Source organism: Mustelus asterias, unplaced genomic scaffold (genome assembly GCF_964213995.1).
Source record: "Mustelus asterias unplaced genomic scaffold, sMusAst1.hap1.1 HAP1_SCAFFOLD_331, whole genome shotgun sequence".
NCBI classification, from domain to species: Eukaryota; Metazoa; Chordata; class Chondrichthyes; order Carcharhiniformes; family Triakidae; genus Mustelus; species Mustelus asterias.
The window spans coordinates 389,411-405,571 of NW_027590293.1; the positions used below are offsets into that span (position 1 = coordinate 389,411).

Here is a 16,161-nt window from a genome sequence, read left to right on the forward strand (position 1 = left end):
AATAAAGGAATTGGAATAACTCACCTTGGGTGTGGTTGAATGGAATATATAAATCTGATATCCACCTACAGTGGATATTTTAGACTGTATATTCTAGAATATACAGTCTAGTGAACGCCTGGAATATGTAGCTGGAAGTCCCTTCCTAACAGCAATGTGGGTGTACGTACACCTCAGGCATTGCAGCAGTTCAAGAAGGCACCATTGGGGTTGGGGTTGACCATGGCCAAGGCAGCTACATACAGCCACATATTCTGTTATAATTGAAGGACTGCAGATTGAATGTGAGGCATTCTGGGACTGGACTATCTTGACCATATTCCTGCGACTGCCTGGAAACTCGCGTCTATTTTAAAGAACAAAGAACAATACAGCACAGGAACAGGCCCTTCGGCCCTCCAAGCCTGCACCGATCATGTGTTCCTAACTAGACCATCCGTTTGTATCCCTCTATTCCCAGTCTGTTCATGTGGTTATCTTGATAAGTTTTAAATGATCCTCGCGTGTCTGCCTCAACCACCTTGCTTGGTAGTGCATTCCAGGCCCCCACCACCCTCTGTGTAAAATACGTCCCCCGCATATCTGTATTGAACCTTGCCCCCCTTACCTTGAACTTGTGACCCCTTGTGTTTGTCATTTCTGACCTGGGAAAAAGCTTCCAACTGTTCACCCTATCTATGCCCTTCATAATTTTATAAACTTCTATTAGGTCACCCCTCAACCTCTGTCTTTCCAGGGAGAACAACCGTAGTTTACTCAATCTCTCCTCATAGCGAATACCCTCCATACCAGGCAACATCCTGGTAAACCTTTTCTGCACTCTCTCCAAAGCCTCCACGTCCTTCTGGTAGTGTGGCGACCAGAACTGGACGCAGTATTCCAAATGTGGCCTAACCAACGTTCTAGATAACTGCAACATCATGTGCCAACTTTTATACTCTATGCCCCATCCAATAAAAGCAAGCATGCCATATGCCTTCTTCACCCCCCTTTCCACCTGTGTTGCCACCTTTAAGGATCGTGGACTTGCACATCCAGATCCCTCTGCGTGTCTATACTCCTGATGGTTCTGCAATTTATTGTATAGCTCCCCCCTGCATTAGATCTACCAAAATGCATCACTTCACATTTATCTGGATTAAATTCCATCTGCCATTTCTCCGCCCAATTTTCCAGCCTATCTATATCCTGCTGTATTCTCTGACAATGTTCATCACTATCCGCAACTCCAGCAATCTTCGTGTCATCCGCAAACTTACTAATCAGACCAACTACATCTTCTTCCAAATCATTTATATATATCACAAACAGCAGAGGTCCCAGTACAGAGTCCTACGGAACACCACTAGTCACAGACCTCCAATCAGAAAAAGACCCCTCCACTGCTACCCTCTGACTTCTATGGCCAAGCCAGTTCTGTACCCATCTAGCTAGTTCACCTTTGATTCCGTGAGATTTAACCTTTTGCACCAGACTGCCATGAGGGACCTTGTCAAATGCTTTACTAAAATCCATGTAGACGACATCCACGGCCCTTCCCTCGTCAGTCATTTTTGTCACCTCAAAAAATGGGAGTGGTTTCAAAAGCTCTCGGGAACTGATTATCCACCAGCGCATTCACACTGAGGAGAGACCGTTCACCTGCTGTGTGTGTGGGAAGGGATTCACTCAGTCATCCAGCCTGCGGACACACCAGCAAGTTCACAAGTGCTGACGGGTTGGATTCTGCTGTTATTCCTGCCATTAATCACATCCAGGACTGAACCATGTTTATTCTTATAGTTGGTGAAGTGGAAGGGTAGGAGAGATTCTTTCTGCTGGACTGGCCGATCGCACGACTTTGCTTCCAGTGGGCTAATGCTCTTTGAGCCTGGGAGAGCACATTGCCACTGAAATGATCCACAAAAGCTGATGAAGGACATTTATTTTATCCTGGATAGTAAATAATGTTTTTCCCCCCACTACAGGTAGATCTGAAATAAATACAGAAAGGACTGGAAAAACGCAGCAGGTCTGGCAGCATCTGTGGAGAGAGAAACAGAGTTAACATTTCACACGACTGGATTGGGAATCAATCTAGTAAAGCTCCTCTGAACTGCTTCCATGGTATTTATAAAATGGGACAGCACGGCAGCACAGTGGTTAGCACTGCTGCATCATAACACCAGGGACCCAGGTTCAATCCAGCCTGGGTCACTGTCTGTGTGGAGTTTGCATGTTCTCCCCATGTCTGTGTGGGTTTCATCCGGGTGCTCCGGTTTCCTCCCACAGTCCAATAATGTGCAGGTTAGGTGGATTGGCCATGCTAAATTGACCCTTGTGTCAGGGGGATTAGCAGGGTAAATGTGTGGGGTTTACATGCGGAAGTTGCACAATGAGCTTGTTCAGCTGCTCATTCCTGCCCAGCAAAGCTGCTGCTGCTCTCTCTCTGAATGAAGATTGAGCTTCAGACACAGACTCAAACTTCCTCCTGTCTCTCCAACATCTGTGAGAGTGTGGGCCAGTGGCGCAATGGATAACGCGTCTGACTACGGATCAGAAGATTCCAGGTTCAACTCCTGGCTGGCTCGATGTCAATTTGAAAAATAGTTCGTGAACTCCTTTTGACCTAAAAGAGACCAACATCTGTGAGTAAAATACTTTCTTTGCTCCGCTTTTGTGTTTCTTTTGCATTCTGGGGGAAATTGGGGACTTGTTGAATTTTTAACTTCCAGGTCACCACTCGCTGCCTAAATAAAAATCCTCCTCACATTCTTCATGTATCTGTAACCAGGTAATACAGTGCATTATACACATCATTTATGGCCAAATGTAAAACTTTAACGTGGCTGTCAGCTTGAAGATTAATCATGGATCATTTGCACTTCCACAACCCCCTGAGGCAGCAGGTTCCAGGTAATGACCTTTCTGCACCAAAGTAAAATTCTTCCCCACATCCTTCTCTTTCTCCCAATCCAGTTATCCGGTCCCGCATATTGCACAGATTTTAATTTCTAGCCTGTAGGCCAGTCGTTACACGTAGATTTTCAGATCTCTGTGTCCAATGCAGAAAGTGGTCAGCATGGATCTGTTAATCAGCCTGAATCAGCACCTTCAATAGACTCGGGAGGTTGTATACTCAGGAGAGCAGAGTGAGAATTGAGGGAGAGTGTGTGGGATGGAGATTGACAGCTTTTGGGGAATGAGAGAGGAAAGAATGTTCCATAGAAACTAGAATTGTCTGTTCTGAATTTCTATCCTGTACTGACAGTGATGTCTGTTGTAAATTCCTTTCACAGATATCAGGAGATGAGGATTTATAGACAGAAATTTCAAACTAAACATCACATGAAGATTTGACAGAGTCATTCGATTTATTGGGACCTGAATATCATCGACCTTTGAATCTAGAAAAGCAATGTTTGTCTGATCTGTTTGCTTAAGGAGATTTTAAACATCAGTGTGACTGGAACACACCTGAGTGAGAGTGTTCCAGTCCACTGATAGTGGAAACAGCTTTAACCAGTTACACAGGCTGAAACAACATTGCACCGTTTACAGTGAAGAGAGATCGTACACGTGTTCTGTGTGGACAAGGATTCAACTGATCATCAAACCTGGAGAGTCACAAGGACACCCGCATCATGGAGAAACTGTGGAAATGTGACGATTGTGGACAAGGATTCATGTTGCCCTGTGATTTGGAAATCCATCAACGCAGTCACACTCGGGAGAGACCCTTCACTTGCTCAGTGTGTGGGAAGGGATACATTAAGTTCTCCCACCTGCAGAGTCACAATCTCACTCACACCAATGAGAGACCCTTTAAATGCTCTGACTGTGGGAGCGGATTCAAAAGCTCTGGAGAACTGGTGTCCCACCAGCGCATTCACAGTGAGGAGAGACCGTTCAGCTGCTCTCACTGCTCAATGAAATTTAAATGGTCGTCCACACTGCGGAGACATCAGCGAGTTCACACCGGGGAGAGACCGTTCAGCTGCTCCATGTGTGGGAAGGGATTCTCTCGGTCCTCCGAACTGCGGGCACACCAGCGAATTCACACTGGGGAGAGACCGTTCACCTGCAATGTGTGTGGGAAGGGATTCTTTCGGTCATCCGCCCTGCTGACGCACAAAGTCACTCACACCAATGAGAGACCCTTTAAATGCTCTGACTGTGAGAGTTGCTTCAAAAGTTCTCGGGATCTGATGTCCCACCAGCGCATTCACACTGAGGACAGACCGTTCAGCTGCTCTCACTGCACAATGAGATTTAGATCATCATCAAACCTGCGGAACCACCAGCGAGTTCACTCCGGGGAGAGACCATTCACTTGCTCTGACTGTGGGAAGGGATTCACACAGTTATCCGCCCTGCTGACACACCAGCGAGTTCACACCGGAGAGAGGCCATTCACCTGCTCTGTGTGTGGGAAGGGATTCACTAATTTATCCAACCTGCTGAGTCATAAAGTCACTCACACCAGTGAGAGGCCCTTTAAATGCTCAGACTGTGGGAGCGAATTCAAAATTTCTGGGGAACTGGTGTCCCACCAGCGCATTCACACTGAGGACAGACCGTTCAGCTGCTCTCACTGCTCAAAGTGGTTTAAGAGGTCATCCACACTGCAGAGACACCAGCGAGTTCACACCAGGGAGAGACCGTTCATCTGCTCTGTGTGTGGGAAGGGATTCAGTCAGTCATTCACCCTACTGACACACCAGCGTCTTCACACCGAGGAGAGACCATTTACCTGCACCGAGTGTGGGAAGGGATTCACTCTGTCATCCACCCTGCTGACTCACCAGCAAGTTCACAGCGGGGAGAGACCGTTCACCTGCTCCGAGTGTGGGAACAGATTCACTCGGTTATCCAGCCTGCACAGACACAAAGTCACTCACTCCCAGGAAAGACCCTTTAAATGCTTTGACTGTGGGAGTGGCTTCAAAATTTCTGAGCATCTGATAGATCACCAGCGCATTCACACTGGGGAGAGACCGTTCAGCTGCTCTCACTGCACAAAGAGGTTTGGAAGGGCATGCACACTGAGGAGACACCAGCGAGTTCACACTGGGACAGACCATTCACCTGCTCTGTGTGTGCGGAAGGATTCACTCGATACCCCAGCTGCTGATGCACAATGTCCCTCACACCCAGGAGAGACCCTTTAAATGCTCTGACTGTGGGAATGGTTTCAAAAGCTCTCAGGAACTGATGATCCACCGGTCCAATCACAGCTGCTGTGTGTGCGACGAAATTCACCAGTTCATCCCTCCTGCTGAGACACCAGCGAGTTCACAAGTGATGACAGGGGTTGGATTCTGCTGTTCTTGCTGCTGTTAATCACATCCAGGACTGAACCATGTTCATTCTGACAGTTGGTGAAGTGGGAGGGTCGGAGGGTTTCTTTCTGCTGGACTGGCCGGTCTCACAATTTTGCTTCCAGTGGGTTGATGCTCTTTGAGCCTGGGAGAGCACATTTCCACTGAAATGACCCACACAAACCGACGAAGAACATTTATTTTATGCTGGACAGTAAATAATGTTTTTCCTACCACTACAGGTAGATCTAAAGTAAGTACATTTGTCTCTGTTCCATTGAGTCTACAGCACAGGGCCGGGCCAGTCGGCCCAATTGGTCTGTGTCAGTATTTATGCTCCACATGAGCCTCCACCCACCCCTCTTCATCTCCCCCATCAGCATATCCTTCTATTCCTCTCTCCCTCATGTATGTATCTCGCTTCCCCTTCAATGTATTCATGATGTTCACCTCAACCACTCACTCGCTGGGCAAAGAGGTTTCTCACTGAAATCCCTGTTGGATTATTGAACCCCTTCATAACCTTAAAGACTTCCATCAGGTCACCCTTCAGTCTTCTCTTTTCTCGAGAAAAACAGCCCCAGCCTTTCCTGAAGGTTAAATGCTCTCAGTTCTGGGATTATTCTTGTGAATCTTTGTTGCCGCTTCTCCAGTGCCTCTATTTCCTTTTTCTAAATGGAGATCACAAATGTTGACAGTGCTCCCAGTGTAGCCGAACCCTGATTCTAAACAAGTTAAACAGAACCTCCCTGCTGTTCAATTCTATTCCTCAAGAATGGAACCCTGTATATGGGCCCCACACTTTAGGAAAGATGTGAAGTTCTTAGAGAGGGTGCAGAGGAGATTTACGAGAATGACTCCAGGGATGAGGGACTTCAGTGAGTTGGAGGGACTGGAACAGCTGAAATTTCTCTCTTTAGATCAGACAGGCATTAGGATTGGGAATGGGGCCATTCAGCCCATTGAGTCCATGCTGGCTCTCTTGATCAAACTGTTGCCCTGTTCTCTCTCCGTATCCCTGCGGATTTATTTCCCTGAAGTTCCCATCCAATTTCCTTTTGGAAACATTCCATTATCTCTGCTTCAGCCGCTTGTCAGAAGTGAGTCCCAGATATTTACCACTTCAAATGCAAACGAGGAGCAGAGAGCACAAAAGGAGGCGGTGTGACCCATTGTGCCCCTGCTGCCTCTTCAAACATTCTCAGCAACAAGGTCAAGGAAGACATGTTAAATTTGAACATGTGACTGGAGCTTTATTTTAAAAATTAATGTTGGATTCACCTACATGCTGGTGGAAGCTGCATAGCCAGCAGGAATTGTCTGAACTAAGAATTTCTTCTATGAATTTGATCAGTTGGAGGACATTATATTCTGTCACATCTGGCTCAAGAATAAGGTTGATTGCTCAGTTCATGTAAGAAGGAAAGCTATTGGCTTGCAGCAAGTGTCTTTTCGAACCAGGATATCTTGTATTAACCTTATTCAGTTGTGGGACATGGGCGTCGCTGGCTGGCCAACATTTATTGCCCATCCCTAGATGCCCTTGTTCAGAGGGCAGTTGAGAGTCAACCACATTGTACGAACCAAATGTGTTCATTAAATATTACTTTATTTAGAACAAAGAAAGTTACAGCACAGAAACAAGCCCTTTGGCCCTCCAAGCCTGTAGCAAACATGCTGCCCGTCTGAACTAAAACCCCCTACCTTTCCGGCAACCATATCCCTCTATTCCTATGCTATTCATATATTTGTCAAGACACATCTTAAAGTCACTGGCGTATCTGCTTCCACTACCTTCCCCGGCAACGAGTTCCAGGCACCCACCACCTCTGTGTAAAAAACCTGCCTTGTACATCTCCTTTAAACCTTGCCCCTCGCACCTTAAACCTATGCCCCTCGTAATTGACTCTTCCACCCTGGGAAAAAGCTTCTGACTATCCACTCTGTCCATGCCCCTCATAATCTTGTAGACTTCTATCAGGTCGCCGCTCAACCTCCGTTGTTCCAGTGAGAACAAACAAAGTTTCTCCAACCTCTCCTCATAGCTAATGCCCTCCATACCAGGCAACATCCTGGTAAATCTTTTCTGTACCCCCTCCAAAGCCTCCACATCCTTCTGATAGTGTGGCGACCAGAATTGAACACTATATTCCAAGTGTGGCCTAACTAAGCTTCTATAAAGCTGCAACATGACTTGCCAATTATTAAACTCAATGCCCCGGCCGATGAAGGCAAGCATGCCATGTGCCTTCTTGACTACCTTCTCCACCTGCATTGCCACTTTCAGTGACCTGTGTACCTGTACACCCAGATCCCTTTGTCTATCAATACTCTTAAGCATTCTGCCATTTACTGTATATTTCCTATCTGTATTAGACCTTCCAAAATGCATTACCTCACATTTGTCTGGATTAAACTCCATCTGCCATCTCTCCGCCCAAATTTCCAACTGATCTATATCCTGCTGTGTCCTCTGATGGTCCTCATCGCTATCCCCAAATCCACCAACCTTTGTGTCGTCTGCAAACTTACTAATCAAACCAGTTACATTTTCCTCCAAATCATTTATATGTATTACAAACAGCAAAGGTCCCAGCACTGATCCCTGAGGAATGCCACTTGTCACAGCCCTCCATTCAGAAACGCACCACCCTCTGTCTTCTTTGACCGAGTCAGTTTTGTATCCACCTTGCCAGCTCAACTCTGATCCCATGCGACTTCTTCTGCACCAGTCTACCATGAGGGACCTTGTCAAAGGCCTGACTGAAGTCCATGTAGACAACATTCACTGCCCTACCCTCATCAATCATCTTCGTCACTTCCCCAAAAACTCGACCAAGTTCGTGAGACACGACCTCCCCTTCACAAAACCATGTTGCCTTTCACGAATACATCCATTTATTTCCAAGTGGGAATAAATCCTGTCTCGAAGAATCCTCTCCAATAATTTCCCTATCAGTGATGTAAGGCTCACCGGCCTGTAATTACCTGGATTATTCTTGCTACCCTTCTTAAACAAAGAAACAACATTGGCTATTCTCCACTCCTCTGGGACCTCCCCTGTCGCCAGTAAGGATAGAAAGATTTCTCTCAAGACCCCAGCAATTTCTTCACTTGCCTCCCTCAGTATTCTGGGGTATATCCCATCAGGCCCTGGGGACTTGTCTACCTTAATGTTTCTCAAGAACCCCAATACCTCCTCCTTTTTGATCTCAACATGACTCAAACTATCTACACATCCTTTCCCAGACTCATCATCCACCAAGTCCTTCTCTTTGGTGAATACTGACGCAAAGTACTCATTTATTACCTCACTCATTTCCTCTGGCTCCGCGCATAGATTCCCTCCCTTGTCCTTGAGTGGGCCAACCCTCACCCTGGCTACCCTCTTGCTCTTTATATATGTATAAAAAGCCTTGGGATTTTCCTTAATCCTGCTGGCCAAGGCTTTTTCGTGACCCCTTTTAGCCCTCCTTACTCCTTGCTTAAGTTTCTTTCTACTTTCCTTGTATTCCACACTTGCTTCGTGTGTTCCCAGCTTTCTCGCTTTGACAAATGTTTCGTTTTTCTCTTTGACGAGGCTCACAATATCTCTCGTTATCCAAGGTTCCCAAAACTTGCCATACTTATCCTTCATCCTTACAGGAATGTGCTGGTCCTGAATCCCTATCAACTTACACTTGAAAGCCTCCCACATGCCAGATGTTGATTTGCCCTCAAACATCTGCCCCATCTGGTAGCTATTTATTAGCTACCAGTCATTAACAGATGAGAAATTAATGAGCCTTAATTGAGTTATAGTTAATCAATGATAGTAAAAGATTGAGTTTTATTTGCTGTAAAAATGTAAAAGCTTAATTGCTGTGTATGTAAAGAATGTGCAATGAGGATAAATGTCCTGGCGAGAGAGAACTTCAAGCTCTGATTAGCCTCAACATTTGAAACTGTGAGAATAAGGGATTGTATAGAATCAGATAAAGGGACAGCATGAACCAGTTCTCTTGTATTCCTGTCTAAGATAATGAGAGAAAGTGGTGTCAGTAATTGAGGATCCAGTTAAATTAATCTAGTGATCAAATTGACCAATTGTCATGATACAACAGGCCCAACTCTGACGTGAGGTAATGGTCACTTTGTGGATAAAAGTAGAGGTTCCGAAGGTCTTCCTTGCGAGCCAAATACTGAAGACTCCCGAGGCTGAGTTCCAAGGAAATTACTGTCAGAGAAGGAGCCAGAGAGGGTTACTCTTCTACGGACCGATCACCCGCATGAAGTTGTAAAAGTCAATGTCCTAAAGTTGTTCAGTAAAACTTTTTCATTCAGTAAACTTCTTTTTAAATTTGCTATCCAGAGAATTCTGCCTTTACCACAAAGAGGGCAGGGAACAGGCTACAGATGAATTAAAGAGAAACCATTTGTGTCCAGAACGTTGTGAACATCCTTTTACTCTGGTTGTCTTTGATCCTCAAGTCATTTTCTGATTGTTTTAACCATGTTCTGTTTCATTAATAAACTTTTATCAGTAAAATATTTGACTTTTCTGGATTTTTTCTGATTATATTGATGCACTTTAGGGAACGTGGGTGAGAGGGGTTGGCAGGTTCTTCAACAGAAAGTGAGTCCCTCTAAGGTAATTGGCAAAGGAGCCAGAGGGGGAGATGAGATTTTATTTTATTTTTTGACACAGCAAGACATTCTGATCTGCCTGAAAGCAGATTCAATAGTATCTTTCCAAAGGGTAAAAACTTGAAAGGGAAGAATTTGCAGGACTGTGAGGACAGATCAGTGTGGTAGGATGAATCAGAGAGTCCTTTCAAAGAGATAGCAGGGGCACGATGGGCTGAATGGACTCCTGCATCCTGTCAATCTCAGTCTCCTGCTTTTGTGCAGGTTAGAAGGGTAGATTTCAGTGCAGACTCTTCCCTGTATATGTATTTAAAGAGACAGGTTTCTCTTTTGGTCTGAGTGACTGATATAACAATTGATTGGAGGCCCATTTCTCACTCAGTCCTCCAGCACCTTCCTGTCCCTCAATTTGTGCGACGCCCAGGGCAGTTTCCCAACTGGGGCGCAGGCCCCATTATTCTCAGCTAAATTCAGCCCTCAACTCCGTCGCCTGGCTGTCATTGACACGAGCAATAGAGAGACAGAAAGGTGCCACAGGCTCAAATGGGAAGTCAAAACATGTGGCTTTAAATGAACTGTTAGGATCTCTGACGATCAACAATTTTAAAAAATGAATTCTGAACCCAGTAAACAAATTAAAGAATCACACGACAAAACTTCAAGTTTTCTTATGTTTATTCCAACAAACTGGAAGCAACAATGATTAAACACTTTTTTATAGGGAACATAGCCCTTAAACTGTACAATTAAACTTTGCCCTTTTACTCTTAACACCATTAAATATCCACTCAATGAATATATTTTACTTTGCCTTAGAATGTTGACACTCTTTCTCCAAAAACCAGCCCAAAGTGATTCTTTACTCCCCAAGGGTTTATTTCCATTGTTTTCCTTTTCCAGTCTGGCAACCTTTAATCCCAGAACTGTCCTTCACAGTGATGGTTCTCCTGGACATTTTCCCACTAACACAAGCAAGGCGAATCTTCCAGCCTTGTTTCACAATTCTCAGGAATTTGTGACCAACATTCGACATCGGAGCAGAAGTCGGCCATTTGGCCCTTTGAGTCGGCTCCACCGTTTATTTAGATCATGGCTGATCTGTTTGTGTTGCGTTCTCGTGCTATACCCGATACTTTTGATGCCCTGATCCAACAAGAACTGGTATTAAGGCAAAATTCTGCTGTTGCTGGAATCTGAAACAAAAACAGAAAATGCTGGACAATCTCAGCAAGTCTGACAGCATCTGTAAAGAGAGAATGGAGGCAACATTTTGAGTCAGGATTACTCTTTGTCAGAGCTGAAGACAAGGAAGTTCTGACAAAATTTATCCTGTGAGGGTCAAGAATTGGGAAGCAATTATTAAACCTCCTCTGAACCACTTTCAATGCATTTGTATCATTTCTTAAATAGGAGACAAAGCTGCACCCAGTGTTCAAGATGCAGTCTCAGCAACGCCCTGTATAACTGAACTACAACATCTTTACTCCTGTGTTCAATTTCTCTCGTAAAAGAACAAAGAAAATTACAGCACAGGAACAGGCCCTTCGGCCCTCCAAGCCTGCACTGACCATGCTGCCCGACTTAACTAAAAACCCCTTCTGGGGACCATATCCCTCTATTCCCATCCTATTCATGTTCTTGTCAAGACGCCCCTTAAAAGTCACTACCGTATCCGCTTCCACTCCCTCCCTCGCCAACGAGTTCCAGGCACCCACCACTCTCTGTGTAAAAAATCTGCCTCGTACATCTCCTTTAAACTTTGCCCTTCGCACCTTAAACCTGTGCTCCCTAGTAATTGACTCTTCCACCCTGGGAAAAAGCTTCTGACTATCCACTCTGTCCATGCCTCTCATAATCTTGTAGACTTCTATCAGGTCTCCCCTCAACCTCCGTCGCTCCAGTGAGAACAAACCAAGTTTCTCCAACCTCTCCTCAGAGCTAATGCCCTCCATACCAGGCAACATCCTGGTAAATCTTTTCTGTACCCTCTCCAAAGCCTCCACATCCTTCTGGTAGTGTGGCGACCAGAATTGAACACTAGATTCCAAGTGCGGCCTAACTAAGGTTCTATAAAGCTGCAACATAACTTGCCAAATTTTAAACTCAATACCCCGGCCGATGAAGGCACGCATGCCGTATGCCTTCTTGACTACCTTCTCCACCTGCATTGCCACTTTCAGTGACCTGTGTACCTGTACACCCAGATCCCTTTGCCTATCAATACTCTTAAGGGTTCTGCCATTTACTGTATATTTCCTATCTGTATTAGACCTTCCAAAATGCATTACCTCACATTTGTCCGGAATAATAAAGGATAACATTCCATTTGTCAGAACTTTGATTTATTTGAACTAAGATTTATGGGGTTCTCTTGTTTACAAGAACCTCCCTAATCGTAAATCACACCAGGTTCCAGTGTCTTAACCATATGGCAAGAAAGAATACTTTAAATCATGAATTCAGAAAGTTTATTAATCATTAAAAATGTAACAAGTCAGAAAGATAAAAAACAGAATGTCAATTAACAATTAATAGAGAAAGTTTAACATTAACAATTGAACAGACTTCTCTCCATCCCTCTCAGACCAGGACATGAAGTGACCGCTCCAAAAACATGGATAACTTGTAAAACCAACAGCTCTCCACACCTCTCTGTAAACATATCTCTCTCCACCTCTCTCCCAAATTGCCTTCTCAAGACCACGTTTTTATACTTTAAAAATGTCAAAAGACCATCTTAGCCAATTCCCATAAATCTTCAATTCTGAACTAAAATAGACAGATGAGTCTTCAGGCGATTTAAAAACAAATGAACTGTCTGCTGAAAGGGTTAACGTTTCGACAGAACCTAAAGGGGTGGGGAGTGAGCAGCAAAAACTTGGCCCACAATTACGTCACTTTACACAAGTTGAAAACAAAACAAATGATTTTAAACATCATCTATTAATTTTTTTGTTTTATTCCTCAACCTACTTAATTTGATCAGTTTTTGTTAGGGATGGGTAACTTCTGTTCTTTATAAACTGATTCACTCATTTTGTTAATCCTACATGGGCTCAGAGAATCAGAACCCAGACTTTATCATCCTTATCCTTTTTCTCCCTTTGCCACCACTCCCTCTGTTTTGCGGGAGGGTCGTGGGAATTCCAATCAGACCGAATCATTTTATCATAAAAATAAAATACTGCGGATGCTGGAGTCTGAAACAAAAACAGAAAATGCTGCAAGATCTCAGCAGGTCTGACAGCATCTGTGGAGCGAGAATAGAGCCAATATTTCGAGTCTGGATGACCCTTTATAAGAGCTCTTACGAAGTGTCATCCAGACTCGAAAGGTTGGCTCTATTCTCTAATCATTTTAATCGATAAGTTTCTTGTTCTTAGTTCCCGGGTTCCTGGCGCTGTGAGGCAGCAGTGCTAACCACTGTGCCACCGTGCCGCCCCAGTTTAATTCTAACTCATTCTGAGTAAATATTCTCACCAAGTCCTCTGTTGGGGCCCTGCTTAGCAGTTTAATGGTCCGTGATTGCAGAAACTGAGCAGTCACAGGAATGTGGTCACGATAGTCCAGTCCCACAATGCCTCACATTCAATCTGCAGTCCTTCAATTATAACAGAATATGTGGCTGTATGTAGCTGCCTCGGCCATGGTCAACCCCAACACTGCCTTCCTGAACTGCTGCAATGCCTGAGGTGTAGGTACACCCACAGTGCTGTTAGGGAGGGATTTCCAGCTACACATTCCAAAACTTTCACTAGACTGTAGATGGATACCAGATTGATATATTCCATTCAACCACACCCAAGGTGAGTTATTCCAATTCCTTTATTGTCCAGGACAATATATTCACAATATCTTTAAAACAGAAATTAAACATTCCCATTTGATTTCAGGTATTAACATATTCTGTTAGTTTGTTCTTTATTGTCAATGTCAGGCTGGGGTTGTTCCTCTTGGAGGAAAGGAGGTTGAGGGGAGATTTGATAGAGGTGGACAAGACTCTGACAGGTTTAGATGAGGTGGACAAAGAAAAGCTGTTCCCATTAGCTGATGGCACAAGAATAAGGGGGCATAGAGTTAAGGTTTTGGGTCAGAGATGCAGCGGGGTATATGAGGAAGAATATTTTGATGCAGCGAATGATAATGACCTGGAACTCGCTGCCTACGAGGGTGGAGGAAGTGGAGACAATAAACAATTACAAAGGAAATTGGATGGACATCTGGGGGAGTTTCAAACAGAAATAGTGACTAAATATTTCTTAACTTCCTAACACCCTGTTACTCTGTGATCCGTCTGAAATTTGAAACCAGGTATTCGCAACAAGACTCAAAGAGCATCAGTCCACTGGAGGCAAAGTCATGAGACCGGCCAGTCCAGCAGAAAGAAACCCCCCGACCATCCCCATTGACCAACTGTGAGAATGAACAAAACGCAGTCCTGGATGTAATTGAGAGCAGAAACAATAACAGCAGAATCCAACCCCTGTCATCACTCGTGAACTCGCTGGTGTCTCAGCAGGTGGGATGACCGACTGAATCTCTTCTCACACACAGGGCAGGTGAAGGGCCTCTCTCCAGTGTGAACTCGTTGGTGTGTCCGCAGGCAGGATGACCGAGTGAATCCCTTCCCACATTGAGAGCAGGTGAATGGCCTCTCCCCAGTGTGAACTCGCTGGTGTGACAGCAGGCTGGATGAATCACAGAATCCCTTCCCACACTGAGAGCAGGTGAACGGTCTCTCTCCAGTGTGAACTCGCTGGTGTATCCGCAGGTGGGTTGACTGAGTGAATCCCTTCCCACACTGAGGGCAGGTGAATGGCCTCTCCCCAGTATGAATGCGCTCATGTGCCCGCAGATTGGATGACCGAGTGAATCCCTTCCCACACTGAGAGCAGGTGAATGGCCTCTCCCCAGTGTGAACTCGCTGGTGTGTCTGCAGGTTGGATGACTGAGTGAATCCCTTCCCACACTGAGAGCACGTGAACGGTCTCTTCCCAGTGTGAACTCGCTGGTGTGTCTGCAGGCTGGATGACTGAGTGAATCCCTTCCCACACTGAGAGCAGGTGAATGGTCTCTCCCCAGTGTGGTTGCGCCGATGAGCTTCCAGCTCATTTGGGTATCTGTATCCCTTCCCACAGTCCGCACATTTCCATGGTTTCTCCATGGTGCAGGTGTCCTTGCCTCTGTCTTGTGTGGACAATCAGTTGAAGCCTTGCCCACACACAGAACACGGGTACAGTCTCTCCCCGCTGTGAATGGTGTGATATTTATTCAGGCTGTGTAACTGGTTAAAGCTCTTTAGTCAGTGCACTGGAACACTCTCACTCCAGTGTGGCAGAGTGTTGGTGCTTTTCCAGTCACACTGATGTTTGAAATCTTTTCAAATCAACAGACCGGCCAATCATTTCTCCTTCTCGATTCAAAGTCCGATGATATTCAGCTCCCAAGGAATATGACTCTGTCAGATCTAGACGTGATGTTTGAGATTTCGGGCTGTGATTCCTCTTTCAATATCCTGTGAAATGAGTTTACACATATCATCAGTGTCAGTACAGGATAGAAATTCAGAATAGGATTCTATTTAAAAATGAAAGTGGATGGGCACTTGAAGGAAATAAACTTTCAGGAGAATGGGGATGTAGAGTGGGAATGGGACTGGAATGTTATACAGAGAGTCAGCCTGGACTCGAGTTACCAAATTGATTCCTTCTGTGCTGTAATGACTTTATGATTGGAAATGTATAACATTGCTACAGTATTATATTACAATGCAAGAAATAATAATAAATGTATTTTATTACAGAAACATAAATTATATATCTAATCTGGGTACCATATAATAACACGAGACATATCTCTGTTCTATATTAATTTACTGTCCCCTTAAATGTCAGCCATCTCCTGCCCTTTAATTGTGTACATGAGGAAAGAGACCATCCTTTTAGACAGAAAGAAGATTAACGTTTCAGGGTGGGCAGAATGAATTACAGGGAATAAAAATGTATCAGATTTTGTTGGTCAATATAAGCTCAGAATGGGGGAGGTGGCTAGATGGGTGGAGAACTGCCTTGGTCACAGAAGACAGAGGGTGGTAGTGGAAGGGTCTTTTTCCGGCTGGATGCCTGTGACTAGTGGTGTTCCGCAGGGCTCTGTATTGGGACCTCTGCTGTTTGTGATTTATATAAACGATCTGGAAGAAGGTGTAACTGGGGTGATCAGTAAGTTTGCGGACGAC

General features: G+C 44.8%; 2 protein-coding genes and 1 non-coding gene across 3 annotated transcripts in view; 2 read left to right on the forward strand and 1 right to left on the reverse strand.

The window, feature by feature from the left end:
- Positions 1 to 1,830, forward strand: part of LOC144486397 (uncharacterized) — a 100,169-nt gene extending 98,339 nt beyond the window's left edge. Inside the window, exon 6 of the mRNA XM_078204433.1 lies at positions 1,613 to 1,830. Within this exon, the coding sequence (XP_078060559.1) occupies positions 1,613 to 1,714 (102 nt within the window). The 3' untranslated portion in view covers positions 1,715 to 1,830. The remainder of the gene's footprint in view (positions 1 to 1,612) is intronic.
- The window catches only part of LOC144486403 (uncharacterized), a 151,273-nt gene that overhangs the window by 56,421 nt on the left and 78,691 nt on the right, over positions 1 to 16,161 (reverse strand). The gene's annotated exons all lie outside the window — the stretch shown is intronic.
- On the forward strand, positions 2,498 to 2,570 carry trnar-acg (transfer RNA arginine (anticodon ACG)). Its single transcript has one exon. It is a non-coding gene; the product is annotated as a tRNA-Arg (tRNA).